This window comes from Acartia tonsa, chromosome 7 (assembly GCF_053477335.1).
Source record: "Acartia tonsa isolate MP-2025a chromosome 7, ASM5347733v1, whole genome shotgun sequence".
NCBI classification, from domain to species: domain Eukaryota; kingdom Metazoa; phylum Arthropoda; class Copepoda; order Calanoida; family Acartiidae; genus Acartia; species Acartia tonsa.
Window position 1 is genome coordinate 29,823,522 of NC_137266.1, and position 13,377 is coordinate 29,836,898.

The window sequence follows — 13,377 nt, forward strand, 5'->3', positions numbered from 1 at the left end:
AGCTTTTGTGTGCAAGAAGGTAATTAGTATACCCGCATTTTAAGAAATAAAACTTTCTACTCTGGTTAAGATATCCAAGCAAAAAAGATATCTTATTATACTTTTATACATACTTCTTACTGAATTATTAGATACTAGCGGCTTCGCCCCTAGCCTCTAGGGGCTTTGCCTCAAGAGGTGATAAAAAAAAATAAGGTGAAATTCATATAAGAACCAAGGAAATCTTCTGCAAAAAAAATAAGGGGGGGATTTTTTTGTTTTTTTGGGGGGTTGGGGGTGTCCCACCCCCCAAGAAAATAGCCTAAAACTACCACAGGACCAATAGGTATATACCCTGAAGAGTAGAATCCAATCGGTTCAGTGGTTACCGAGATCTTAAGCTTCAGATGGACGGACGGACAGATATCATTCTACTTTGTATTATAGACTAGCGGCTTCGCCCCTAGCCTCTAGGGGCTTTTCCCTAAAGGTTCAGGGGAGAATTAAAAATTTTTTTTTTTACATTTTCTTAGATATTTTCTGTATTTTTAAACTTTTTATAACTCTTTATAACATTTTATATCTCTTTATATCTCTTTATAACTTGTTTATATCTGTTTATATTTATTTATATTCATTTATATTTTCGGTCCTACCCCAAACGTAAGAGTCCCAAACGTCAGAGTGGACAAACGCAAGAGTCCCAAACGCAAGAGTCCCAAACGTCAGAGTGGACAAACGTCAGAGTGGGACAAACGTCGGAGTGGACAAACGTCAGAGTGGACATTGCTTAAGTAAAACATCAGAGTCTATGCTATTTTAATTATATGACAAAAAATCTTCTAATTTTTTGCAAAAAATCTTTCAAATATTTTATAAAAATCTTCCAATTTTGAATGACATCTTATTCGTGTTTTGTCTTTGGTAACAATCAGACGTGAGAGATTTTGTTGTGAGCCGATAGCCATGCAGCCGCCGTACCCTGCCAGGTACTCCCAGGCAAAGCAGGGAGGAAAACACCTCCATGATGCGGATAACTTTCAATACAGGAAACGTGGTGCTACGAAAAACCGAACATTCTACAAATGTGTACTGCATAAAACACATAACTGCAACGCAGCTGCTTCTGTTGATATTAAAACAGATAAGCTTGTGCAACTCAATGGATACCACTCTCATGACAGCGACCTTGCTAAAAAAGAAGTTGACAAAATCGTAAAAGAAGCCATCCAAACTGCGGCAACAACATTGGAAACTCCTAAAAATGTTTTAGGTAGGCAAATTACTTTGTAAATATCAAATTGTTTTGAAGGAAATTCTTATAATTAATAGTTAAATGATCATAATCGTACATATAATATTTTTAAAAGCTTTTCTATAAATAGGGCCTGTCTGTCCACCAGTCCGTCAATCTGTTAATGTTTGTACTAACGTTTCATGACTTTGGCGTTATAAATAATATCATCCTTGTTCATTTTTTTTAAAGCTATATATATTTTTTTCAGGAAACTTGAGCATGAACATTCTTAATAATTTTGGTATGGATGGAATTATGATGATGAAAACAAGTGCCAACATTAAGAAGAATATAATTCGAGCGAGACGTGAGAATCTTGCGATACCAAAGGTAATCATAGTTTAACTGTAAACAAAGCAAAATATATCCCCAAGTACATAGCACTGTGTCCTATAAAATTCAATTGTGTGCACTAAGCGTGAAAGGAGAATTACACAATTTAGGATTTCTTTATTGAATTTTACTTAATAGTCCTAACCATAGTATAAGTATTGACATCAAACCTGTTATGAGCGTGCTCAAATGTGTTTATATCTAACCTAATATACATTAGAAATATGGTTTAAAAGCCTAGATTATTTGTGTATCCTTTTCTTGGCCTAACCTAACTTCTAAAAATAATATTCTATAAAAAGCTTGATTAATATTTTTGTTTTCTAGGAAGCTAAAGATTGGTCTACAATGACTGTACCTGAGATTCTCAAGGAGACAGTGGCTGGAGATAAATTTCTTCAATTAGAAGAGTCTATTGTTGACAAGTATGGAACTGAGAAAAAGATTTTAATCTTTTGTAGCCCAAACCAACTGGAGATGTTAAACAGGGCAGAGTCTTGGATTGGCGATGGAACTTTTGAGGTTGTACGGAAATCTCTTTTCTATCAACTTTTTATTATAACAGCAAAAATGCCAAGTGGGGTGTATTTACCAGCTCTGTTTGCTTTCCTTCCAAACAAGGAGCTGGCAAGTTATGCCAGAGTCTTTTCCTTCCTGATGTCTAAGGGAGTAGCAGCTCCATCCAGCGGATTCCATTGCGATTTTGAGATAAATATCAGAAAAGCCATTAAGATCAGTTACCCAGGAGTTCCAGTGTATGGATGTGACACTCATTTCAAACGTGCACTTAGGGCTCACTGTGTCAATGAGCTTGGTCTTGGCTCTCTGTATCAAAATTGTAAGGAGTTTCAGATACTAATCCGGTACATATGGGCTCTTTCTCTGGTGCCAATAGATGATATTCATAAGGTAAAGTTATACAGTATTGAATTTATAAACAAAGTAATTTAGGTGTAAACAATTAATTTCAATATATTGACCTCAATTTATTTGAACAAAAGAAAAAAAAACAAAAATTTTAATACCACCCTACCCCTCCCCCCCCCCCCCCCAACCTCCTGACAAAACTATGACTCTGGCTGCAGCACCCTAGCCTGCCTAGCCGCAGCGCTCGGCCCCCTAGCCTGCCTAGCCGCGGGCGCTCGGCCCCCTAGCCTATAACCTAACCTAACCTAGTCATAAAGAAAATGACTCTGGCTGCAGCACTCAGCAACCTGGCCTACCTAGCCGCAGCGCTCGGCCCCCTAGCCTGCCTAGCCGCGGGCGCTCGGCCCCCTAGCCTATAACCTAACCTAACCTAATCATAAAGAAAATGACTCTGGCTGCAGCACTCAGCACCCTGGCCTACCTAGCCGCAGCGCTCGGCCCCCTAGCCTGCCTAGCCGCGGGCGCTCGGCCCCCTAGCCTATAACCTAACCTAACCTAATTATAAAGAAAATATTGTGCTTGTCCAGAGTCATTGTTATGTTTGGGGGGGGGGGGGGCGCAAAACAATGTTAGGCATAACCAATAAGATAGTTTTAAATTTACATTTAATTTTTTTTCTCAAATTTATATTTATTTAGATTCGTGATACTGTTGTAGAGAAGAAGATTAAAGAACTTGAACCAGCTTGGCCAGAAGAAAAAGACGAAGTTGATGAATTTATTGAGTACTTTGACAAGAATTTCGTTGGAGCCATAAATGGGAGGACCGGAATAAGAAACCAACCAAGATTCCCACATACTTTATGGAACAAGCATGATGCTGTCATCAATGATGAGTTTCTTACTACAAATTCTGCTGAAGGATATAACTATGGTTTATCATCAGCATTGCCTGCAAATTCAGGTACTTGGACTGTAGTAGCTCGTTTGCAAGCAGAAGAAGCAACAGCCAATTTAAAGCTCAGGGACGCGCTACTAGGACCTCAAAATAACGAGACAACCAAAAGCAGTGCAAGAAACACCTACACAAATATGCGAAGGAAGGAGCTGGCAAGCATAGTAGAGAAATATGACGAGGATGTCAGCCCTGTCATATTTATGCAAACAATTGTGGGATACTACAACCATGACGTTATTAATGAGTAATATTCCACTGCACAAAAATTATGTTTGTTAAAAATTTGGGTATGCCAATATTTAAACTTTATAATATATATGTGATATATTTGAAAGGGTGTAAAATTTTCGTTCTAACACAGTTGTTAAATAAATATGAAAAAAAGTAAAAATATAAATGTTTTTTTTTATATGGTAATGATTATAAAATCGAGACTCATACGTTTTACTTATAAAATGTCCACTCTGACGTTTGTCCCAAAAATCCTGCGTTTGTCCACTCTGACGTTTGTCCCACTCTGACGTTTGTCCCACTCTGACGTTTGGGACTCTTGCGTTTGTCCACTCTGATGTTTTTCCACTCTGACGTTTGGGACTCTTACGTTTGTCGTAACCCTTCGAATTTTTTCTCTTTTTTAATGTTTTTAAAAATTTCTTTGCCATTAGCCTTTTTGGGGCTTTGCCCCTACAGGAGAAAGAAGGTTTTACAATCTTTTTGAATTTGAAAAAACAAAGTTGAAAAGAAGAAAAGAAATTTAAAAAGAAGAAAAAAAAATTAAAAGTATAAAAAAATATAAAAAGATATAAAAAATTTAAAACATATATAAAATTATATAAAAACTTAAAAAACATTAAAATTAGAATAAAAATACAAAAAAAAATTTTTGGGGGGGAAAATTTTCATTTTGGGGGGGGGGTTTGGGGTGTCCCCCAAGAAAATAGCTTAAAACCACCACAGGACCAATAGGTATATACCCTGAAGAGTAGAACCCAATTGGTTCAGTGGTTACCAAGATCTTAAGCTTCAGACGGACGGACGGACAGACATCATTCTACTTTGTATTATACAGGGTGTTTTTTTTAATAAGTTAAAAGTATTGCTTAATTTAACCCACTTGCCATTGACAGAAATTAATAATCTATATCTTAATTTCTTCATTGATGTGGGACATTTTGTATGAGAAAAAAATATTTGGCGATTTTTAACAAATTCAGCCTTAAAAACCGGTTTTTCCAAAGTACCTATTTTTGGAAGATTTTTTGATCATGACGAATTTAAAGATTGTGCAAAAATGCGTACATTTTTAAAAATCGAATGGCGCGTCTTGTGTTAATAGTAGAAAAATGTTACGCATACCGTTAGAATTGTCATAAACTCTAGTTTTTGGAAATATATGTAACACATACAGGCTATTTGTAGTATAGAAGCTACATTGGAAAATGTGAGAAGTGTTATAAATTTTAAGTAAGTTGGGACATTTTAACACGTAGCTCCTTAACTATACGTAGCACAGGAATAGTTCTTAAACACCTAAAAACTAGTGTTTATAACGATTTTAACGATATGCATAACATTTTTCTACTATTAACACAAGCCGCGCTATTTGATTTTTAAAAATGTACGCATTTTTGCAAACCCTTTAAATTAGTCATGATCCAAAAATCTTCCAAAAATAAGTACTTTAGACAAACCGGTTTTTAAGGCAGAATTTGTTGAAAATCGCCAAATATTTTTTTCTCATACAAAATGTCCCACATCAATGAAGAATTTAAGATATAGATTATTCATTTCTGTCAATGGCAAGTGGGTTAAATTAATCAATACTTTTAACTTATTAAAAAAAAACACCCTGTAGATTACCTAAAATTTTACGAAAAAATATATCATTTGAAGGAACTTTGTATGTCAGAATAGGATTTTGTGTATTTTATTTTTGATCTACAAAGTTCAATTTATCAATTACTTGATCCAGTTTTAAGTTTTTTTTAAACACCAAAAATAATCTTTGTAGATGAAGCTTCCAGGAATAATGGTCTCCTGGACTTCTGTACTTTGTCTGATCATGTTGGCTTGCGCAGCGGTATTTGCGGTCATTCTATACAGGTACGCAGATAGAGTTTAACTTAAAGTCGAGAAGATAAAACATTATGATAACCGTTTCTACCCCATCCCTTATTCTCTTCCCTACTTTCAGATTGGAAGGGTGATGCAAATTTCAGACCCCAGGTTTGGCGATTAGAGAAAAATTTTTCTTTATATTATAGCAAATTAGATAATCTAGCAAGCATCGCTTTTATCTTATAGAGAAAAATAGTAAATCAAATAGCGAAAACTGAGATCTAAAATTTGCGTCACCCTTCCAATATGACTCAAGACGCATGACCGCTACGACCGTGGCATTATTTGGTACCTTATCCTCCACTTTCCACAAAATAAGTAAAGCTTGGAAGTATTTATTTTAGCTTTTAATAATTTCTTTTAATTCAAAGATTTTCTCTATTTTAAGACTTGTAAGATATTATTTTTAAAAATTAGTTGTCTACTTGGTTGGCCCACCGCAATACAGGAACAGTAATTTTATTCCCTGAGAAGCACAACCGTGCCGATTGAGCGATTACCGAGATCTTAATCTTCAGACGGACAGACTTCGTTCTTCTTTGTATTATTGATTATAAAATTTATGTTTGCTGCAAGTAATGACTAATTTAGAATGAGTATGGTGGTTGCTTTGGCTACAATTCATGACAGCACAATCAGAGGAAATTGGTCATTATTCATTTCAATGACAGGTATAGTTTGTTCTTTAGAAGCTACGCTTTCATATCATGTTGTCATGTTAAGAGCTTGTTGAATGGTTCTTATATTAACATCTAGTTTTAATTGAAGAGAATAGCCTAAAACCACCCCAAGGCTTCCCTGAAAAGTATAACTAATTAAGACCATTGTTTTATAAGATCTTTGGCTTCTGACAAAAAAACCTTTCTTCTTTATATAAAAATCTATAAGATGAAAATTAGATAAAAACTTGTATTTCTCTAAAAGTTGTTAGGTGAAGCCTGTTTGATAAAATGTTATTTTTCATCGACTGATAAAAATGTTATTGTCAATTTTTGTTGGGAATAAGTGTTTTATGTTGTTGTTTTAGAGGAAAAATAATGAACTTATAATAAATTTTAGGTGCTGGAATCAATTTAATATTGATTTTAATATTCAACTGGATATATGAGCAAGTAGCCTACTGGCTGACGGAAAAAGAACTAAGGTATGTTGAACTAACTATTTGTCAGTAGATTAGCCTCGCGCATCAGTCTGTAAATTCATCGAATTTTATAGACTATATTATAACTTTGACAGACCTATTACTATGTTTTGTAGGGAAGCGACTCTTTCATTCGAAATGTCTGTAACGCTAAGGGAGAAATCTTATTTATTCGGTCATGCTTTTCAAAGGTTTCATGATTTTCTTAGATATCTCTCTTTTTTTTTTGTTGAATATCTAGGTATTCAATATTTTGTTTTGTTGCTTTGTTCATTCTCCTTTTTATTGTGCTTCTTTTTTTTTTTTTATTTATAAATTAATTTATTTCAATATAATTACAAAGAACATGAAATAAACTATAATATTTTTGGATTTTTTTTATAATAAAAATACAGTAAAATATTTCGCATTAATGAAACAATATGTTTAATATTTTGTTTGTATTAATAGTTAAAATTTTACTTCATTGGAAAAAAAACATTTTTAGGTTTGAAAGTAAGTAATATTATCTTTATATTGTAAAAGAAAATTCAAAAATTCAGATGCAATGTTAATATATGAAGAAGTTTTTTCTAAAATTTTTATGGCAAATTGGGCAACAAAAAGAGTTTGAGAGTAGCAATTATTAACAGTCCATTTTTTTATAGCTTCGTCCTTGCTAGATTTCAATGCTCTGTCTTTGGCTACTAAAATGATTGTTGAAATTTGAAGAAAATCTTTATCATTGAATTGAGGATAAATGATGTTAAAAAGGAAAAAGTTTTCTTTTAAAAAAATGAATTCTGGATTCCCATCATTATATTTTTGGTCTAGAAATAGTGCCAATGCATGAATAAAGTACTTAGCAAAATAGCAATAAAAAATCCCATGTTCGGTTGTTGATTCTGCATTGCATTTTGGACAAATAGCATTGTCAAGTAAGCCAAAATGCATTAACTTTTTTCTGCTTACAAGGGTTCTATTAAGCTGTTCTACTAAGAAAGATTTATAATGCAAAATTAAAGGTAATGACATTACTTTTTTAAAACTGTTTTCAAAACTTTCAATATCTGGAAAATAAAGACCATCTCTTTTCCTTGTTTTAATACTTGGGGCATGTTGATCGTATTTTTCTCTCTGCAACCATTTAAAATGCAATGATAAAATGGAAGGCTTAAAATCATTAACATTTATAAGAGGTAATCTTATCTTACTTAATTTCTTTTGGTCAATTGTATCTAGGCATAATATATTTTGTTTACTACTTATTACTTCTACATAAGATTGAAGTTTTTTAACTAGTCTACTATCTTGTATTAAAGTATGAATGTCAGAACGAATAGTCGGTAAAAGCATAATTCTATCTCCTATTATTCTGTGTTCAAGTAAATCGAACAAAGTTACAAGTGAGTTATCTGCTAAAATTTGTATCTGATTTTTTGTAAACCTCTTTGCCCAAAAAGAAGAAGCAATTAATGTTTTAAGCATTGTGTTTTTGTTTAATTCTAGATTTTTCAAAAATTGTACTGTTTTGTCAAAGTATATTTTGGTTGATCCTGGGTAGAGGAGTTTTAAAAATTTGCGATTTTTTTGTAGTGTCTTTACACCAAAATTGTTAAGTAAAAAATTGATGTCAACTTTGTAAAATTTTAGTAGTATACCCAGGGAAGAAGAGGGATATAGACGGGCATGGTTTAGGAGATGTAGCAGGCTTGGCATAAAAATTGAGATGCTTTGACTTTCGGGTTTTAAGATCTTTAAACCACCCTGCCAAAGATTAAGCTCAATTTGTTTAGATGCAACCTTGTATCTGTAGCTTATACCTTCATTCGATTTAGATGACCACAAGATGTTTCTTTTGTTAACTACAAAAAATCCGATACTAAGATAAATCAAAAACTTTTATAGAAATTCTTTTGTTCATTATTATAAAATAATTACCTAATTGAGATCTTCTAAAAAATATTTCTTTACAAATAAAAATTTTATGATGATGGAAAAGTATGAAAAGAAAAATATTATTAAAATATTACCTATTATTTTTATAATTGGAAAAAGGATAAGAGAAAATATATTATTTTTTAATGAAGATATCAGATTACTAAATTATTATGATTATAATTAAGTGTGTAGGTAGATTTATTTCAACTTAGGTTTATCTTTACTTACATGCTTTATTTTTATAGCGGCTACAACCCATAAGCTTTTTTTGGGTGGGTATTTTTATTTCCAATTGTGATTTCTATTTGGAGGATGGAGGTACTCCCCAACTAAAAAGTTATACCTAAGCCTTCTCTGGTCGTACAAGAAGCTCCATTGTAAAGTTCAGTGGTTAGCGAGATCCTTCGCTACAATCACACACGCACACAGACAGACAGACATCCTATTACTTTTATATAAATTGCTATACTAGATTTTCTTTTAGATGAAAACTTTTCAAGATCCAACTTTAAGATGAAAATTTTACTTACTTCAAACAAGTCATTTTAGAGATCTTAAATGACGCACAGACAGCACAGACATACATCCCACTGTTAATGATTAGGTATTTATTGTTTTAGACGAACCCAGACTGAATTTGACGATTCGTTGGCCCTGAAAATTTATCTGTTCCAGTTTGTGAATTATTACTTCTCAATATTCTACATTGCTTTCATCAAAGGTGGGAACTTATAAGTAAAGCTTATCTATAATAACCTCATTGGCGCCGAGATTCTCCTTCCATTTCAAATGTTCATCTAGAGAACATAAAGCATCATTCGCTTGTAATGGGATGATGCAATACTCTAACATCAAACATACAGCAAACTCTTTGATTGCACTACCATGGCTTTAAGTCTTAACTGTGCATTGTTATGGTTTGCGCCTGTTTACGGGCCAATACATTCTTGCAATTAGTGACAAGTGGTTTAGACTCGAACCAGACATGAAGCAGGCATCATTAATTTACTCTTATGCCGCGGGTTTGTACTTTGAAGCTTGGGTAAAGGTTTATGTCCCCCCCGGAGTGGATAGACGTGAAGAAAAGAAAAAATATAAGGTGTTATGTAAATTATTTCATTTTGTCTTTTATTTTATGTCTTATTTCTTTAGGGCTTTACAGGTTTGTGCATTGAATTCGTGGTTTTAGTAATTTCATTATCTTAAACTAGCGACTGTGCCCTTAGCATCTAGGGGCTCTATATTCAAAGGGATATGGAAGGGCAAAAATAGCCTAAAACCACCTCAGGACCTTTAAGAAGCTTCACTGTAAAGGAGAACCACATCAGTTCAGTGGTTAGTGAGATCCTTCGCTATAGACAGAAAAAAGCTTACTACTTTATATAATAGGATATGATATTTATTGAGGTTGGAGTATTATTTTATTTTTTAACGACCAATCCTCGTTTCCCTGGTTTTAATAGAACTTTGTTAAGTGAGTGCTTGTGTTTTTAACCAACGCTTGGCAAACTTTAATTAGTCGTATGTGCAACTTGAAAGTTATTTTCAAACAAAAATGTATTCTTTGGTTGTGCCCATATTAAAGAGACTTATAAAGTTATGAATTTTAACTTTCTAAGTCAAAACTTTTTGTTTCGTGTCATATTCTGACAATCTTTTTGAATAGAGTAAACTAAACTTGAAAGAAATACAAAACTAGTTGTTTAGTGCTTTAATAATATTATGGGTTTTACTTTCCAGGGAAGCTTTATATTTTTCTTGGAAAGGTTTTAGGCTATTTTCCCAAACCTTTCCGCGCTACCCTCGATGATGGGACGAAGTTACTAGTTTTATTATATTGAGAGATGGTTATCCGAATCTGTTTATAATGAATCCGCCAATTTTTTGGAGAAAAAAAGTCAGAACCCCAATCCATAAAAATATGTACTCTTAGTTCAGTTTCATCTGCAGTTCGAATCCGTTTCTGTCGCATCCGCCAATATTTTGAGAAGAATTCGAAGCCGATTAGTGAAAAGTGCCTTGGATTGTCATTTCTTTTACGATTATTAGTATGGATTTACATAGTAGTCCAATTTTATCCATAATAATTATTTCTTAACATTATGAAATGTTTTGTTACTGTAAGTTATAAAATTATAGTGGGATTATTTATTAGATCGTCGTGTTTGAAAATGGTTATTGTTTGAATTGACGATTAAACTACTTTTTTATGTAGGTCAATATATTGGAAGACCGGGTAAATACCACAAGCTTTTTGGTTACAGGTAATTTCACACAAAAAAAACTTCAACAAAATTATATATTTCAGAAATATATTATATTTATTTTAAAAATTGCGTAACCTCCCATCTGGAAGGTGCATAAGTTTGTTTGCCCTCGTTCATTACAAGTCTCCTTCTCTGGAAAGATATCTTCGCTTCTAAATGTTGAAACACAAACCTTTATTTATGTATGAGATGAATTTACATAAAGAAAAGTTTTATTTTATTAGACATTTGATTTGTTTTAACTTTTTGATAAAAATTTATGTTTGTTTTGTGAAAGTGAAAACATACCTACATTTTAACAAAGATTTAAAGATAGGTCGGTAATTTCAAATGGAATCAATTGGCTGAATAGCAACCCCTGATTGTACTGATTGGGAAATTCTAACATGCCTGAATTAACGAAAATATTTATCTGTTAAATCGGGTGGACTGAAAGACACTTATTGTAAAAAAGCGCAACTTTTGAAAACTATAGACAAAGACATCTTACCTTAACTAACTACTAGCGGGTTCGCCCCTAGCATCTTGAGGCTCCATATTCTAAGGTGTATTGAAGGGCAGAAAAATAGCCTAAAACCATACCGAGACTTGTTTTTAAAAAGAAATAGCCTAAAACCATCTCAGGACCTATAAGAAGCTTCACTGAAAAGGAGAACCATGTTGGTTCAGTGTTTTGCGAGAATTATCATATTATTATCAGTTAAGATTATTGAATATAAAAATCTTTATTTTTATTCAGAAATTTTACCTATTTAAGTGATTAAATAAACGTTTAGACAAGAAGAATGTTCGCCTGGAGGTTGTTTTATGGAGCTTTGTGTTCAGCTTGGTATCATATTCTTTGGAAAACAGTTTCTACTCTCTATTGTTGAATATTATATGCCGCTGCTTTGGAAGTTAGTCAACCTGGTCAAACTAAGGTGAGTAAGTGTAATCATTGTTTGTTCATCAAATGTTTGGTAAATTAAAAATTGAAATTTGGCTAAATGTTGCTACCATTTAAATTAGGTAAACAAAATTGATTTTTTTACAACTATTAGATTCCTCTAGGGAGGTAGGCTACATTGGACTGTAGTTTACACTGGTTTTACAATCACGTTTTCTTTTTTGTTGGACTAAAAACTTTTATTGAATTTGACTTGATACAATTTCAACAAATACTTTTAATCTTCAGAAGGGGTAATTTTGCTATTCATCATTGAGTTTGTACAGCAAATTATCGTCTAGGTATTGACTTTTTTCATTACATTTTTCTTTAGGACAAATCTATTAAACTAAGAAATGCTTTGTTGAAGTCTAAAATACACAAATTACCATTTTACCATAGATCATGGAATCAAGAAAAGACAAAAGAAGAAAATACACCGCAGTATGTCAGAGACTTTAAACTAGTTGAATGGGGACATCAGGTGAGAAGATTGCTGGACCGACCAATATTTAATATTAAGACTCATAGTAGTAATTAGTTTAAAGTCAAAGATTTTGTTTGTGGGCCAGGAACTTAAATTTCAATATTTTAAAATAAAATCATATTTAACTCTAGACTTGCCTATATTTTCATTAATATACCTTAAAAATCCTGCGGGGCTTTATACCTGCGAGTTGCTTTACCAAACCTAATATAAAATAGCATCAAAAATACGTTTTTTCTCTATAAAAAAGTTTTTGCTCCGGAAACTGCCGACTAGCCTGCTATTAATAAAAATGTATCTAAGCCTTTGATTGAAAGTTTTACATATTTATGAGTTAATTCCATCTTTATATCTAAAACTACTATTTTTAGGGATTATTTTACGAGTATTTGGAGATGGTTATTCAATATGGATTTATCACCATTTTTGTTTGTGCCTTCCCACTGGCCCCGTTATTGGGTAAATAAGAACTTTTTTTATCTCTTACATTATAATATCTCCACAATTCTCGTGGAAGCTACTCAATTGTTACATCACCCTAAGTTTTGGCAGGTGTTCCATATTAAGCCACCCGTATTAATGGCACTCTCATATGAATAAGGAGCATGGACAAGGGAAAGCAAGATATAAGTTACTTGATAGGTAGAACCCTTACTTCCTAATTCTCCATTCTTACAATTAAACCTTAGGGCATCGCAGGGAAGGTTGCGTAATTACAATTTTACAAATTGTAACAGCATATGTCAACCAAGTGCAAAGTCTATGGAGGGACTTGAACTTGGTTACTCCCAATCAAAGCGTAGTGTACTAACTTGTATACTATGTGCTTAGACATTAAAGTTTGAATGTTCTTAGTAGCTATGCAAAAGTGTCTCATCCTACAACATTATGAAACTATGGTTAATAAATCAATAAATGAATTTCCATATAACAAATACATTTTTTTATTTTTAGCATTTCTGAACAATATTTTGGAGATGCGATTAGATGCCAAGAAGTTGTTAGTACTTCATAGGTAAACAAATATTTTTTGTATGACAACTCAACATCTGCGCTATAACTCACTTTGTCCGTTTGTCCCTACTT

General features: G+C 32.9%; 2 protein-coding genes across 5 annotated transcripts in view; both read left to right on the top strand.

Moving 5' to 3' along the window:
- Positions 1-13,377, top strand: part of subdued (anoctamin 1) — a 52,329-nt gene that overhangs the window by 30,388 nt on the left and 8,564 nt on the right. For all 4 annotated transcript variants that reach the window (XM_080168172.1, XM_080168173.1, XM_080168175.1 and 1 more), the window contains 9 exons: positions 5,445-5,536; positions 6,143-6,222; positions 6,611-6,695; positions 9,233-9,333; positions 10,828-10,876; positions 11,656-11,799; positions 12,207-12,288; positions 12,663-12,750; positions 13,246-13,306. In XM_080168172.1, coding sequence (XP_080024298.1) covers positions 5,445-5,536; positions 6,143-6,222; positions 6,611-6,695; positions 9,233-9,333; positions 10,828-10,876; positions 11,656-11,799; positions 12,207-12,288; positions 12,663-12,750; positions 13,246-13,306 — 782 coding nt within the window. The remainder of the gene's footprint in view (positions 1-5,444; positions 5,537-6,142; positions 6,223-6,610; positions 6,696-9,232; positions 9,334-10,827; positions 10,877-11,655; positions 11,800-12,206; positions 12,289-12,662; positions 12,751-13,245; positions 13,307-13,377) is intronic.
- Positions 814-3,824, top strand: LOC145325242 (uncharacterized). Its single transcript, XM_080168170.1, has 4 exons — positions 814-1,252; positions 1,485-1,606; positions 1,937-2,518; positions 3,175-3,824. Exons 1-4 carry the CDS (start codon positions 946-948, stop codon positions 3,679-3,681), a joined length of 1,518 nt encoding a protein of 505 aa, XP_080024296.1. The 5' UTR covers positions 814-945; the 3' UTR covers positions 3,682-3,824.